A 16,253-nucleotide genomic window follows, 5' to 3' on the forward strand; every position below is an offset into this window, starting at 1 on the left:
TGCCGTACCTGGCCCCAAAGCAGCTCCCCGACACCAATGAAAATGCACCACAGCCACTGATCCAGGGTTAGACTGGTGCAAGAGAAAGGCTTCCCTCCAAACTGCACGATGATGATCTAAAAAAAGAGAACACAACAGCAAATGAGTCCGGCTCTACAGATGAGCACAGCAATTCTATCACAGCCATTAAAGCTACAATCAGATGACTTCAAAAGAACAAAGTGACAGTGCTGGTGCTGAATTTTCGAAAGCGCTAAAGATACACGCAAACCTCTTAGAAAAGATTTGAACGCAAGAATCGCTGTCTCTTGGTGTAACCTATCACAGTGGCCTGAGATTGGCTACCCCAGCACTGTTAATGGACAATGAAAAAAAACAACAGTTTTACTGTATTTACTGTACACTGTGCTTATAATAGAGGCTAGAGCTGTGTATGTGGATATTATATTCATACTACTGTATTCGATAAGTAGGGTCAGTTTCCTGGTCAGGAATTAAGCCTAATCCAGGACTGCACAGCATTATGCATGTCAATTGTATACTATGAACATTTAACCCGTGTATAGACCCTAACCAAATACCATACCTGCAAGCCGAAGGTTCCTAGGACAACACAGCAGAAGATGGGGTTACGATAGATGTTTTCAAAGACATTTCTCTCGCCGTGGATTTTACGGGCATTGATCTCATTGAAGAGCTGCATCATGACAAATACGTTGAAGATGATGGTGTAGTGTTCAGAAGGGGGAGAGTGGAGAGGGGCATTGCGTCCACTGTCAATGTTAAAGAACTTTTCCCCTATGGAGAAGAAAGTGCATTAAGAAACTCTTTTCAGCAACTCAGTGCACTTCAGAGACTTGATTCCTGAAAAGTTCTCTTGAAATGTCAGTTCACTACAAGTCTACAGCTTGCAACACAAAAGTATAGTTCAATGAGAAAAAGAGAACCCAGAATCCCTAGAGTGACAACACAAACTGTGAGATACAGGAACAAACTGCCTAGCAGTTCTTTTACTCCTTGGCATAATACTCCTCTTAAAGCAAGGCAGTGTTATCAGTAGCTCGATGAGCTTACTAACTTTAAGCTAGTTGAGATACTCTTAGACCTGTTTGATGAGCTGGCAGTAGTATGTACAGTGTGGGAACATTGGCAGCAGTCTCTCTCAAGAGCTCTGCTGATAGCATTAGCCCAGTGCTTTGAGAGGAACGTGGTATCGTATCGCGCTGTGAGGTCGGCCGTGTCAACAGACTAGTCTGGGAGAGGAATTCACAGCTATGCTGAGTGCTCATTTTCTTCTGCTCCAAATCATTTATTAATTACAACTGGCGAAGGACAATCTATTGTCAGGTTTGTGAAGCCAAAGTTTTCATAAATGGAGGAAGCTATATGCACAGCACAGAAACCCACAAAAGCCGTTATCAAAGGTTATGAAGACCTCATTAAATGTTGTTCCTCAATCAAAGACAGAGAAAGTTACAGCTCTTTAGTATCTGATATAAATTTACACTGATTCGCTTTACTCCACATTTATTCGATCCTTCTCTACATGTTTAGCCTGTCTTTAGTGTGTTTTGCACAGGAGCTATGAGTCTAAAGCCTCACTAAATATAATATTGTAAACACTTGCAGGAAACAGCTTTAATTTGTTAGGCAATCTCAAATAGACTTGCTCATGTGGCTTCCGATACTGTGAGGCATACTGCTGTCTATAAAAATAGACAAATGTATGGACATTTGTCTGTTCTGTCCATGCCCCTTTTAAACATGTCATACAGTGTACAAAACCATGTCAGCCAGTGAGCAATTTCTTAATAACTATTTGAAAAATGCTAATTGGTGGGATATATGCTGTGTCCCAATTCAGGGGCTGCATTCTTTGGAGGCTGCGTTTGAGATTGCGCCACAGCGGTGCGACTAGGCTGTCCCATTACAAACGCGCAGAGAAACACGTCCTTTTTTCCATGGCAACGAAGGATCCAACAGGTGGATCTTTCGCCATCCAACATATCCCGAGATTCACTGCGTGCCAACTGCAGCTGACAAGGTTGCTAGGTGACAGGAACGGCGTTTCGTGACACAACGGTAAGGGCAGGAACTGCGGTGCTGTGACACAAACAGAAAATATGCTGTAGACTGTAGACCTTTGTGATCTTCGCAGCCTTTGAAGGCTATGCCAGTGTTTACCGCGTATATTCTTTGAAGGATGCAGCCCCAGAATTGGGACACATTCATAATCTTGCATTCCTAGCTACAATACCCTCCACTGCATAACTAAAACATTGCACCTGTTTTAGTGTGCCTGAATTCCATCCTTAAAGGCTTAACTGCTGAGCTATATCAGATGTGGCAGAGCACGATGCAGTGATCTAGCTGTGTAGTCTATGACTGTCACTAACTGCCATACAGCAATCTTTCCATTTCAACAACTGCAAGAAGCCTTACCAGCAAACAGCAGGGTAAAGGTGACCACTAGTTGGTAGATGGCATGGCCCAGAATGTTTTTCATCATGGTCCTTGAGATGAGTGGCTTGTCTCGGCCATAAGGTTTACGCAGCAGCAAAGACTCAGTGGGTGGCTCAGTAGCCAGAGCCAGGGAGGCCAGCGTGTCCATAATTAGATTCACCCAGAGCATCTGCACTGCTTTTAGCGGAGAGTCCTACAACAGAGACATCAAAATGGGGTTTCCTGGTCCACTCATTAACAAGCTGGGCCGAACAAAACAGAGGATTCAGAAAGCCATGAGCCAGAGAAGGCAGACTGTCTGACTGTGTGCCAATTCCATTACTCCATTAGTATCATTAATTTAACCGGGTTACGGTAGGCAGGGACTCAATACCTCAGAAATATATTAGCAGCAGTTTGGTATCAAGGCTATTGGGACACTGACTGCGTTGGATAAAAATCTGAAGAACTACTTGGCTTCTTTACTGGCTCGTCTCAATTCCCCTCTAGTACTGAGTCTTTCAGATACTGAGCCATTGTGTCTGCTAATTAGCTCGCAAGGGTCAATAACAACCCACAACAATGACTCATCTGTCATAGCCAAGCTACTAATACACAGATAGAGTCATGCTTGAGTCAGGAAAGTCTGCTGTACCTGTGTGATGCAGGCTCCAGTGAAAGCAACGATGACTGCCACCACGTTGACGGTAAGCTGAAACTGTAGAAACTTGGAGATGCTATCGTACACGTTACGGCCCCACATCACGGCTTTCACAATGCTTGTAAAGTTGTCATCAGTCAGGATGATGTCAGAGGCTTCCTTAGCCACATCTGTCCCGGCAATACCCTGTGGGAGGAAATGGAAGCAAAATTGGACATTATTGCCTTGCTGGCTATGCTGCAAAATGATCAAATGGAGCTTGTTAGACCTGAGCCTTTCTTTGCTGCTAAAAAAATGGTACTGAAGTAAAAGCCATGCAGCACTGTAGCAGTGCAGGGCGATATACGTATCATCTATACCCTTTCCTATTGCAAACTTCAAATAGACAGCATGGTTGACAACAATTTACGAATTATACATTTATTAAGAAATATGTACTCCAAAATACATACAAACAAATAAGTATAATTTAAGTTTCTGAATTTCTTCTCTGGAAATGTGGTTTATGTCTGGTTAGTGGTTACAATATTGTGCAATATTTTACTAGACTGCATTTTGGTATAATGAATTCTAGTGAGCTCAGACTACTCATGACGATTTTGGGTTGAAGTACTCTCTAAAGACAAAGACACCCGAAGAGGGTCTTAACAGAAATCCCATGAAAGGCAGAACTAGGCTTCATTTATAATTGTGCTTCTTTTTGTGTAGGCCATAAACACAGCAGCACAACACTATAATGGCACAATAATGTTTGGGTGAAAAAGGCCCTCCCTTTCATTTAAAAACAAAGGCTTAATTGTGTTCTTTGCCTCAGTATCTCTTCTTCCTTAGCAATTTATTGCACGTAATGAGGATTCATTCAATAAAAGGAATGCATCAACAAGGTCAGACAATTGCTGCTTTTTTCCATCTAACTTCAAGCCCTTTTATCCACCGTTATCCTAATTGCAGACGAGCGTGTTGTTGATAGAGCCCCCCCAATGTATGGTTATTTTTCAAATGACAAACATCTTGCTGGAAAATGCCAATGTCATTAACGTTCTCCGGGACGAACGTGTTTATCTAGGTACTCATTTATTCTGGTGCCATCTTGAAAACTCTGGGGTCATTCCTGTGCTGACTAGGGCACAGGAAGTGGTGCATCACCCACTGCTCAGAGAATGAGCCCACACTGCATGGTTCTGAAAAGACCCGGGGCGTTCTGGCTCAGCGCAGCACTGCAGATATTGGGCGAGGATTAAAACTGAAGCCACGCAGGGCTGGCCAACCACCGAGAGCGACCAACACCCACTGCCAAACCCGACTCTCATCAAATAAGCTGCACGGTGGCTCCAATATAGCAACTGTCAGCTGTGATAAATAGATTTACTACAACAACGTAGCTATTGATTGATTATTTAATTACAGAATAAGCATTCTGAACCAACTCAAATCACATCACATAATTCAGAGTGACGGGTTTTGGAAAACAGCACCTTGGGCTGACATGGGCCAATATATAATTCGCTTTCATATAAAGACAATTCTGAAAGATTTTAAACTACTACGAGAGAGGTTTTACCATAGCAAAGCCAACGTCAGCCTTCTTCAGGGCAGGGCCATCGTTGGTCCCGTCTCCCGTCACTGCCACCACCTGTCTGGTCTCTCCCACAGTGCTGTCAATGATGCCTGAAAGACAACAGCCCAGTCACAGCCCCAGGGTGCACTAAATGGGCTACAAGACTTTAACATAAATGGATGCAATACACGGATGAGCAGATTATATGTTCAAGGACAAGGAAACAAAGCACTTATCAATCCCCCAGGGTCAGTGGAAGTGCTGAGTTTAAAAGTGTGTGTATTTTATGGGTAAGACACTAAGTTGACAAGTAAAAACACGCAGTTTTCTCTGAATTCTCAGAATTTCAGCCACAATTTGTTACAAGATTCACCATCCACTCAATTCAAAGCACCTATCTTGAATCCCTGCACCTTACAATCCCTATCCGTTTTGTAACTTACAATCCGGGTGTATTTTAACAGACTGCAGACCTTATGCTGTCATGTACGATTTGTCAGCCATTTTCAAGGCCATATACTACTGTTTAGTTTCTGACCACAGAACACCTGTTGATCAGATATATGTTAAGAGGGGGGCAATGCAAACCAAACTGACACTGACATCCTTGCAGATGATTTTTTTAGTTAATACTGTCTGATATAAGACTTTTTCACATTTATATCTACAGGTTTTAAAAACATTTAATGAGTAATAACACTGCAGTCACAATAAACAAATCCCCTAAATAATGTACAATTATTTTTGTAGTCTGTGGAATAGCATTTTGGAGTGAAGTGCATGGATTTCATTTTACAATTTTTATTTGATTTCCATGATTAGCCCACAACAATGCTTCCGTGTCTTGTTTTTATTCTGCTGTTTGATTAAGAACTATTAAACTTCAATATTTGGTTAGCAGGCTGCACTAATGTTTGGTTAGCAGGCTTTGATAATATTTGGTTTGTAGGCTACTTAACATCCTACTGCATTGGTGTAATGGTTAAAGAAAGACAACTGTGATGTGTTAACTATAAAGCAGCAACCCCCTACTATCAGTGGTGTTTTGGGGGAAGGCAGCTGTGTCCCTCAGCTGTCTAATGTCTTTAACCTTCTTCCCTAATAAATCTTGGAGTGGGGTCTTGTCAGTACACAGTAAAATGTCTGCAGTTGGATTATACATAAAGGAGTTAAGTAACCTTTTTAACCACAAGGCTGTTCTGAGGGATTTTACCTTTCACCAGAGTGTGCTTGTCTGTTGGAGAAGAACGGGCCAGGACACGCAGCTTAGGCCAGACCTTGTCAAGACGCTCTTGCTCTACCTGGAAGTCAGGAAGATATGTAAAAGATGACAGAACAGTTATGACAAAGCCTATGATTTCATAACATAATTTAAGAACATTATATCTTTTAGCATTGTTTGCATTTCTGAAATCAAAAGAAAAAAAAGTGTTAAACCCTGTGTTAAAATAAAAAAACTGTTGGCTTAAAAGTGGCACAGTCGTCTACGTGTTGCTGCTATCATCGGGAAATCACAGGTTCAGTACCCTGTAATGCCACAGCCATCTGTGGCCTCGCTATCTCAACCTTCCCCCATCAATAAGCACAATGCTAACCAGTGCAGGCATCTGTTAGCTGACATAACAGAACTGCAAGTAAGCGTTCAGCTGTCCAAGTGTCTGACTTCATGTTACTCGGAGGAAGCATGCTAGCCCTCATCACTGATGGGGGAATCTTAACTGGTGAGTGGGAACTGGAAATGACTAAACTAGAAAGAAAAATAAATATAAATGTAGTGGATACAGACAGTATTAAAACTCTGTTGCACTCTTTGTGTTTTGGATTTGACTTTGAATAGATATAAAACTGCAATCCTAGCCATCAATCTCTACGCAATTACCCATAATGACGAAGAGTTAGTAGTCAAACCCTTTGCTGTGGCATACCAAATTGTGGGCAGGTGCATCCTGTTTGCCTTAATTTTCATTAAGATGTGTTTAGAGTTGGAGTTTACCTGTTGCAACTGGAACTGATTGGACATAGTTTGGAAATGCACACATCTGGGGCTTTAATTGTTCACAATTTGCACTGCATTGTCAGGACAAAAATCAAGCCATTAGGTCCAAACTTATTAAAAAAATATCCAAAAGTTTAAGGGGTCACAGTGCCATGCGGCCAAGAAGGGCCTTATTCAGGGAGGTAAATAAAAAAACAAACAACAGTAGTCTCTTTAAAGGAATGGTCTTTCTCCAAATGTCCTGTGAAGAGATGGGAGGCAACCATCTCTATAGCAGTCCATAAATCAGGCCTTTATTTTACGTGGATGGATGTACAGCTCTCAGGCAACATGTGGAAAAAGATTATCTGGTCTGAAGGGATAAAATTCGAACTCTGTGGGTAAAACAGCAATCACTATGTCTGGCAAAAAGCAGGCACTGAACATCATCTGGCTACAGTGAAACATGGTGGTGGCATCATCATGCCATGCAGGTGCTTATCCACAACAGGGACAGAGGGACTGGTAACAACTGTTGGACAGATAAAACACAGCCAAATACAGGAACATCCTCCAGAAAACCTCCAGAGTGCACACAAAGTCAGACTGGTGTGGGGGACTGGAGACTGAAACAACACTGGAGTGGCAAGTCCCTGAATGTCCTTGAGTGGTCCAGCTAAAGCCCAGACTTAAATCCCATCATCTGTGGAAAGACCTGAAGATGGCAGTTCACAGACACTTGCCATTAAATCTGTAGTAAGGCGTAAGGAGTATAAAAGGAGACTTGTAGCTTTAACTGCTGCTAAAGGAGCTATGCAAAGTACTGAATGAAGGGTCTAAATACTAATAGTGAATTATAGATTTTATAGACTTATATATATAGATAATAATATTTTCACTTCATGACTAAGTGTAGACTGATGCAACCTTAATTGTAAGCACCCTTCACAGCACAGACTGCAACTTCACATGGAATGTCACTCTGTGAGAAATAGGCGGTTTGGTGAAGACCATGTTTGTTATCACAATGTTTACGTAGCACCTCCTGGCAGAACTGCTTCTGCGATAAGTGATGAATCAGGTTAAACTTTTCCTTTAATGTCAACAATCACTGTTCCCTGCTTGATGGTAGGTAGGTCATTATCAGGCTTCCTTACCTCTCCTTTGTCATTGCGGATTTGTTGGTTGAACTCTTTGCCCTCCAGGCATAGAAAGTCTTCTCCAGGCAACAGAATACCACACTTGGTAGCAATGGCTCGAGCAGTGTTAATGTTGTCCCCTGTAACCATGCGCACGGTGATGCCGGCTCTCTGACACTTTGCAATGGCCTCAGGAACCTAGGAAGGACAAGAGAACCTCTGTTGGAACAAACCAGGCCACGTTTATCACAGCAAAATGCTAAAGTGTTAAAAATGCACAAATGAGTCGTTTAACTTTGCGCACCCGAGTTGATGCACTGACTGAACTGTGATGGATTAAAAATAAATGCTGCCTGGATCGGTTTCTACGAGCTGTGTATCATAGCAACAATGAGTCCAGGCATGTTCAAGCAAGGAGCAGCGGTTACAAAGAGATTTGTCTTCACAGCAGTGTTCAGACCTCTAAACGGACAGCTGCAAGCTTAGAAAGTTGTTTTCTAATCATCTCATCTCTTCACTCTAGGCCGACATAATGGTTGAACAGGGCTATTAACCTATGCTGAGGGGCAGTAGGATGCCAAAGCAGATGACTGGTCTCAGATCAGTGTGTTGTCCTGCGGCTTTAGCTCAGGGTGGCTTCGTGGGTACCAGCGCAGGTCTCGGAGCAGCGGGTGCCCAGGGTATTTTAGTCTCTCTCCGCATGATGCCATGCCAGCCTGCGCTGCTCACTCAGCCATAGGGCTGCCGACGCCACTCCACACATGTAGAGGCCGAAGGGACGTGTGTATGCGTGCAGTGTCTGTGTGTGTGTGTGTGGAGGCTGCAGTCCTGTGTAATTATCTACACTCTTGTGATGAATCACACCATACCCCTCATTAGAACCAATAAGCCCATTTATTTATAGATGATTAAAAAGCTCCCAGCATTCGCGCAGACAGAGATGTCTCAGTGATGTCACACGTGGCCTCTTAAAACAATCAATGTCAAAGAAGGACTGGCTACACAGTCTCGCGCCAGAAGAGCTGTAACCCATGGCTGTACCTTTTCTCCTTCAGTTAAGGAGGGGCCATATCCTACATTCCTTTTTTACCTCCCTCAAGAAAAAATGTATAATATGTGTAATCACTGTGACCCCTGTCCAACCCTTTACTTATCACTATATGAATTTGAAACAGGCTGGTTTGTCGCTGTGCTTTGAAGACTGATATGTAAAGCATCTTTGTTCTGATTGGATGTTCTGTATTGTTCCTAACACAATCCGGGCTGAAACACTCCTTCCATGTAAACGTGTAACATAAGCAGGACAAGGCACTGCATATGTAAATGTGTTTAAATGTGGTTTCTATGATCTCACAAAATTATGATCTCTATATTATAAAGATGCCAGAGCTATCAAGAACCAGAGACCTAGATAACGAGTGGAAACTAGCAATGACTAAATTGCTGAGAAAAAAAAGCTTAGTAAATGGAGACTAAATGAACTCATTTGGAAGTTCTACTGTATCGCACAGCCCTTTGCCTCTGTCACTACCAAGGGTCAGTTTTGTTGCTCTGAATAAGGGAGAAAAAAAAAGGTGATACTGTCATCACTGTGGGGAGCCCAAAATGCCCAAGCCTCATTATCCGTCACACCTGCCACTGTACACTTAGACATGCCAAAACACTTGAGAGGAGCTGGCATATAAAATTCAACTCTGATTAGCATATCCGTCAAAAAGTCCTACAGCCACTTTTCATGTAAGTGCTCTTCCTCGTCCATGGGAATCGATTTAGAAAGTCAAATTTCTTTTCTAGTATTGCCTTTTATCTGCAGCTTGACATTCTGAAAGCAACTGACCATTCACATGGTCATCATATGATCAAAACCTACAGCTGGCCAACAACCATTAGGCATGTTAAGCCTCAAGGCTGGAGGGAAGGCTGCGTAAACCGAACATTTTGGTGAATTTTGGTGTATTACTAAGAAACAGCTCCAACATGGAGGCAGAATAAAGTGTTTGAGTCTTAAAATCAATTAAATTAAAGTACGTATTTAGTTATTAATTAATATAACTAAAATTGTAATTAAACATATAGCAGAAACATGACATTATTTCACTTAAACATCATGTTCTGCAACTATGACAAACTGGAATAGGAAAACTGTAAGTGGTCCTTTACAGGTTTTGTTTCCAGCTTAAGGTCACTATTGTTACATTGTTACATTGTACAAAGTGATGAGGACACAGTGGTGGCAAATGGATGATCTGACTGACAGCTGTAAATGATGCCAGTTAAGCGTGGTAAAGGACAGAGTGATGAAGCTGACGGAATCTTCTCTCTCAGGACCGGCGCCAAGCCCATCAGTCCACAGTTACACCTCAATTATGGGCTGTTAGTGACTAACAAAGGATGTGCTCAGTGGAGCAGTACTGGTGTAATGATGGTGAAGATGCAGTTTGGAAGAGCAAGCTCGACTGGGATTTCTTTTAGAAATGCTTCAGTGGTTTGGAGGTAAAGCCATTTGCTGAAGTTAAATGAACACCAAGCAGTCAATGCAAGGTCAAGTTCTGACACTGAATCCACAGTACCCTCAGATCCATCCTGAAGACACCATTCCACCTCAAACAGACTAACTTTCGCCAACTACAGCCTTGGAGGCGCATGGTTTTGCACCGCAGTTTTGTGTTTTATCTGCACCGGAGTCAATACCTAATTATCAGGTTCTTGCTGATTTAACTGAAAACAAAACAAGTGCAGTGTAGGTGGGCTACCAGGACTGAAATTGGGAAACACTGGTGTAGACAACAATAAGTCCTGACTGTTGCTCAGATATTATCCTCCACTGTTGAGGCCAAATGTTGTTTAATATTGGTAAGCCAAAAACTGACAATCATGTTTAACAGTGAATTCTAAAAACATCTACTGCATTCAGATTAATTTCTTAACCATACAAAACAATATCAGCCTCATTACAACTATTATCAGAATGTTTACAATGAATGTCTTAGCTCCAACAGATATCTATATATAATGCTATAGAGCACAATGCATGTCTCACCTACAGTCTCACACACAAGCCATGAGACAGAGCTTTAAGCAACAGCCTACATGACGTCAATGACATTCTCACCTCTGGACGGACAGGGTCTTCAATGCCCACCACGCAGATGCAGGTCAGGTCAGTGAGGATGTCAGCCTCGTTGTCCCAGTTAGGTTCATCTCCTGTAAAATCCCTCTTGGCTACGCAGATGGTCCTCAGGCCATCGCAGGCCATGGGCTCAATTACTTTACGCACCATCTCATCCCGGTCCTTTGGCTTGAAGACACGGGGCTGGCCTGCAGCGTCCAAAATATGGGAACACCTAGCAGGAGAGCGAAGAGGAGGTTTACTAATACAGTCCATTAAGTGCTCAAAATAAGCACTCAAAACAAATAGTGGCTGCTATCCAGCACTATACTTAGAGACAGCCACAGGAGATGCAGATAGTAGAGGATGCAAAATCAATATCGCAGGGCTCAATTAGTAGTGGAGACTACCAGATGCAGCAGATGAACATGCACAAGAAAAGGAAGGACAGAAACGATCTGGAGGAGGAGAAAGGAATAAAGCTAAAGGAAAGTGCAATCGGCATACTTGCGGAGGATGATCTCGGAGGCGCCCTTGCTGTACATGCGGAATCCTGAGCCATCAGCGTTTTTAAGGACCGTGCTCATGCTCTTGCGTGACGAGTTGAAGGTGTAGACCTTGTAGAGCTTCTCCTCAGGAATCTCATCTCTAATGGGCTGGTAGTCTCTCTTCAGGTCCAGCACCAGGCCAAGGAGAGCACATTCTGTCTTGTTACCCACGTGTCTTGGTAGACCACCCTCCCTCTCTGGGGGCTGGATACAATTCAAATGTTATGGATCAGCGGGTCAACATGTAATAAAAGGCTCAAAAATAATTAAAACATTTTGAAGGGCGGCTATTAGGTCAATTATAATAACAACAACAACATTTATATTGCACAGGGATAAACAGCTATGGTTGATTCCTGTTGTGCAAACGAACTCTGATATGAATCTAGGAGTCAAGGGCATGGGGTCTGTATCTGATGGTATTGATGAGTGGAGGGAGTCATTTAGTCACATGGAGTTTGCTCAAGTATCTTTCTCAAGGGCATAGCACTCATTGGGACAATAAAAGTTGACCTATTGATAACTGCCTAAAACACTTTACCACCTGAACCTTTTAAAGCTTAACCCATAAACCACATACAGCTCTCTAGCTAGAAGAGAAGAGCAAATGTAAAATGCATAATTGAAAAACAGTACTGAGGAAAATGTGCATTAAATTAAGTCACTGTGAGGAGGTCAGGAATAAAAAAGCTTTGTAATTTCTAGAATTTAGAAGGTGAAGATGTCAGCTGTCTCACCAGAATCTTGGTGGTGTACGCCGAGTTGATGGAGATGCTGTTCACCAAGAGCTCTAAAGTCTCAGGATTGATGGCCTCAGGCTCTGGTATCGCCTTGTAGTGTGTATCACCTACGTAGGCCTGCACCACCGTCATGCGGTTCATAGTCAGCGTGCCGGTCTTGTCGGAACAGATGGCAGTGGCATTGCCCATAGTCTCACAGGCATCCAGGTGCCTCACCAGGTTGTTATCTTTCATCATTTTCTGTTAAGGAAAAACAGAGCTTGACCTAGTTTAGTAGAGCAATGGCCCTCAGCAGCAGGTAAATTCCACAGTTTCAATAGTGAGACAGACAGCTGGGTCTTTCTGGCCATAAAGCTGTTCTGCACAAACAAGGAAATTTAGGACATCACTGGATAGGGTTTAGATCTCTGGCAGACAGCTCATTAGAGTATAGATGTATACATGCAGTTTACAGTACTGAGCAAACGTTTCAATTCATCAAAATTATGTAAATTTAATTATCAGAAGCACTGGCCCTACTGTTGGGAGATCACAAATTTGTCATAGCTGTCCAGTGACTTAGGGGAAGACTGAACAGATGTGGTGGTACTATGGTGTCTATGAGGAAGCACTTGCTAACCATCACCCTTCAAGCTGGGTGGAACTGCTAAAACACTGACATGGAGTCACAATTTACAGCATGTGTATGCACTTATTCTGAAGTTTGTTCTTTTCCAAACTCATGAACTTCACTTCAACACATTCAAGACTTTTGCACAGTACTGCAATTTGAATTCACCTATTACTGAAAGAAATACTGACATATAGCTAGACTCAGTCTGGGCTCTCACCTTGACAGAATAGGCCAGTGAGATGGTGACAGCAAGGGGCAGCCCTTCAGGAACAGCCACCACAAGCACCGTCACACCAATGATGAAAAATTTGACAAAGTACTGAATGTAAATGGGCGTGCACTCTGCCTTCCATTCTTGCTTGTTCACCACGAATGTAGAGATGACAAAGTACAAGATGAGGATGATGACTGTCACAGCAGACATGATGAGACCTGATGAAAGAGAAAGAGTACACAGGCTTTACTCTGCATTTTATTATATTTGATTAATTATTTATTTCAAAGAGGATGCCTTAAAATTATACTTTTATTATTATGATTAACATTACTACTGTTAAGCATATGAGCATAACAGCAGACTTATGTGGTGTTTATGTGTGTGACTTTATGCCATTTATTGGTCATATTTAAGTGGTTTTGAGCAAAGGAGGTTTCTTCTTCTAGCTTTAAGGTAGGCTTTCCTTGCCGTTGTCACCTCTGGCTTGCTCACTTAAGGGTTACAGGTTTTATGTTGTATTAATTTCTAGAATTCTGTGAAGCTGTTCAGCAGCATCAGTTGTAAAACCTGATATACAAATAAATGTATATTTAGATAATATAATATTTATATAAGCCCTATTTTATGACTCATTTAAAAACAATCTCGTCGGAAACACTCCTTATGACAATGTGACTGGGAGAACTAAGCTGCAATTGGCTGGAGATACAAATGACATCACAAAAGATTAACAAGAGGCAGTTCTACTGAACTAAACTGCAGTAGTAAAGGAAATAATAAAGAATGGAGAGTGAAACTTTCTGAAGCTTTACCGGAGCATTTACACGCTTCATTAAAGTCAGAAATTCCATACAGGAAAGTGAAGCACAGAGGGAGGAAACAGATTAGGACGCTGAGTCCACAGATTTCTCCTCAACAGCTGTCAGCTGAAGTGCGCCATCCCAGTTTTCTTTGATTGCGGGAGACATACTGTTGGAAATGGGATAACTATGTGGAGTACAGCCCAAAGGGACAGGCCCTGCTTTCCTTACTGGGTGACACTGTTTCTTTACCCATTAAGTAAAATAAAGCCCCTGAACCAGGACAGAGTATGACAAATGAACTCATTTACAAAAGGAGGTGTCTGGAGATGGCCACACACTGGCTCTGTATGTTCAGGATAATGCAAACAAGCAGTCACTTCACATATATCCCTCCCAGTGGGAAATTAATATAAATACCCTGCTTAGTACAAAATAGCAGGAGCGATTTAATCTCTGCCACTTAATCTCACGTCATCTTGGGAAATGATAAATGTAATATTTGTCCACTGAACATCCACATCATTCACACACACATTTTATTATCAGCACCAGAAGGGGCGCTGCAACAGTTCACACTAATACAAATGTATTTGATTTTTTAAACAGTTCATTTAATTGCCCCCACCTGCTTTTCCAATCTGCACAGCCAGCCTGGTCAGTTTGCCCTGCAGCACGGACTTCTCCTTTTTGGTAACGTTGACCTTCTTGACCTCCTTTTCCTCCTTCTCCTCTTTCTCCTCAGACTCGGCACCTTCCTCGCTCTTCAGCGGCTGGATCTCCAGGGCAATGCCATCTTGGGTCTTAGCTGGAGGAGGAACGAGGACAAGGGCAGAGGGAAGGAGGGAAACATATGCCAAAAAAAAGGACAGACGGGTGAAGGTGAAAAGGGGTAATTGGCAGAGGGGAGAAAAGATTGGGCAGTTTAGTGACCACTGGGAGTCAAAGAGAGGCAATCACAACAACCAAAGCCAGAGCAACAGTTAATTTCTTTCTTTTTACATTAGCTGAGCACTGATGGAATAAAATCTGATTTAGAATATTAAAGTAAGGGAAAGTTATGATTTCTAATTTGTTCAGCTGTATATCAATGATGGTTGATTGATAGAAGGCATGGTCCTTTGAGACAACATTTACAGGCCAGTTGTACAGTAATACATTTTTTATCAACATATTGAATTCTAACATTAAAAATCTTTTAAGACATTAAAATTAGTCAAACTCAAGTTTCCATGTTCCAGGATTCTCAAACATTGCAAGCCTAGCACCCACAAATACAGCTGAGAGATCCCAGTTTAATCCCACAGTGTTCCCTCACATTATGGCATGTTTGACGCCTAATCATTTGCCATGAAATATGACTTCGTACAGTTCAGGAAGCCTGACCCTACAATGTTCTGACTCTGTGCCGCCTTATTTAACTTAACACAATTACTTATTTGCGAGACAGATATTGGGGAATACACATTAAACAAGAAAGATAGGATCAGGGTTGAAAAACCTCTTTGTTAAGAACCCTTATCATGATATCTCTGACTATGATTGTCGTAATTCAATTATTCTGCAGACAGACCTATTGCATTACTGGGTCTGTGGCTAAAATAGAAACATAATGGAATCTAAGATCCAATTCTGGTCTTTTTGCTATGGTTAAACATTGATCCCGCCCTCCCAATTTCCTGTCTATCTCAGCCATTGGGCATTGTACAGCCCTGGGCATCATGAAGCAGCGAAAAACTAGCCTGGAACATCTTTTCCAATTCAGTTCTGGTGGCGTAATGGAAACATATGAGGTACCGAGTTGAAACAAGGCACTGGAGGGGAGGGGTAGGGGGTCTGGGGCTCCCATCGTCGGACTGCATGTGTGAGAGCCCATTAGAGTGTAACGGGGCTGACCAGGGATGGCCACACATGGACTTCAGGACTGACAGACCAGATGCACGGACTGACAGCACGCACAGACGCACGCACGGCGAAGAGGGAGGAAGGGGGGGAGCGAGTGTGTTACAGACTCAACAAACTCAAACTCAATAAAGAACTAACTAAAACAAATAATAATAATAAAAAATAATAACCAAGGACTGATAAAGAAACACAACCAGAAATATGATCACCACAAGAGTAAACAAGAAAGACCAAGAGGAGGAAGAGGCTGAATATCTGGATTTTTTTTTTAAATTCTTTAAAGAACATGATGCAAAGAAAGGGAGAGAGAAAGAGAGGAGGAATAATCACACAGTGACTGTGGGAACAGTGTACAAGACAGCATGAGTTTCCTGAGCACACCCTAGAAGGAGGCAACAGTAAGAGACAATAAGGAACTAAGAAATAGACAGAAAACAACAACAATTCACAGCCCATTGATTTGGCAAGGGTGCAACTCCCACTCAGCCACCCCCAGAGCTTTCCTTCAACGCGCCCAGCGTACTCTCCTCTAGTTTCCCCATCAGC

General features: G+C 42.3%; 1 protein-coding gene across 6 annotated transcripts in view; it reads right to left on the reverse strand.

The window, feature by feature from the left end:
• Window positions 1-16,253, reverse strand: part of atp2b4 (ATPase plasma membrane Ca2+ transporting 4) — an 86,282-nt gene that overhangs the window by 18,617 nt on the left and 51,412 nt on the right. For all 6 annotated transcript variants that reach the window (XM_072666138.1, XM_072666139.1, XM_072666137.1 and 3 more), the window contains 12 exons: window positions 14,431-14,610; window positions 13,003-13,217; window positions 12,170-12,412; window positions 11,392-11,636; window positions 10,888-11,119; window positions 7,794-7,973; window positions 5,875-5,962; window positions 4,665-4,771; window positions 3,098-3,289; window positions 2,443-2,656; window positions 587-798; window positions 9-116 (listed from right to left, as the gene is read on the reverse strand). In XM_072666138.1, coding sequence (XP_072522239.1) covers window positions 9-116; window positions 587-798; window positions 2,443-2,656; window positions 3,098-3,289; window positions 4,665-4,771; window positions 5,875-5,962; window positions 7,794-7,973; window positions 10,888-11,119; window positions 11,392-11,636; window positions 12,170-12,412; window positions 13,003-13,217; window positions 14,431-14,610 — 2,216 coding nt within the window. The remainder of the gene's footprint in view (window positions 1-8; window positions 117-586; window positions 799-2,442; window positions 2,657-3,097; window positions 3,290-4,664; window positions 4,772-5,874; window positions 5,963-7,793; window positions 7,974-10,887; window positions 11,120-11,391; window positions 11,637-12,169; window positions 12,413-13,002; window positions 13,218-14,430; window positions 14,611-16,253) is intronic.

The sequence above is a fragment of the Salminus brasiliensis genome, chromosome 21, assembly GCF_030463535.1.
Source record: "Salminus brasiliensis chromosome 21, fSalBra1.hap2, whole genome shotgun sequence".
NCBI classification, from domain to species: Eukaryota; Metazoa; Chordata; class Actinopteri; order Characiformes; family Bryconidae; genus Salminus; species Salminus brasiliensis.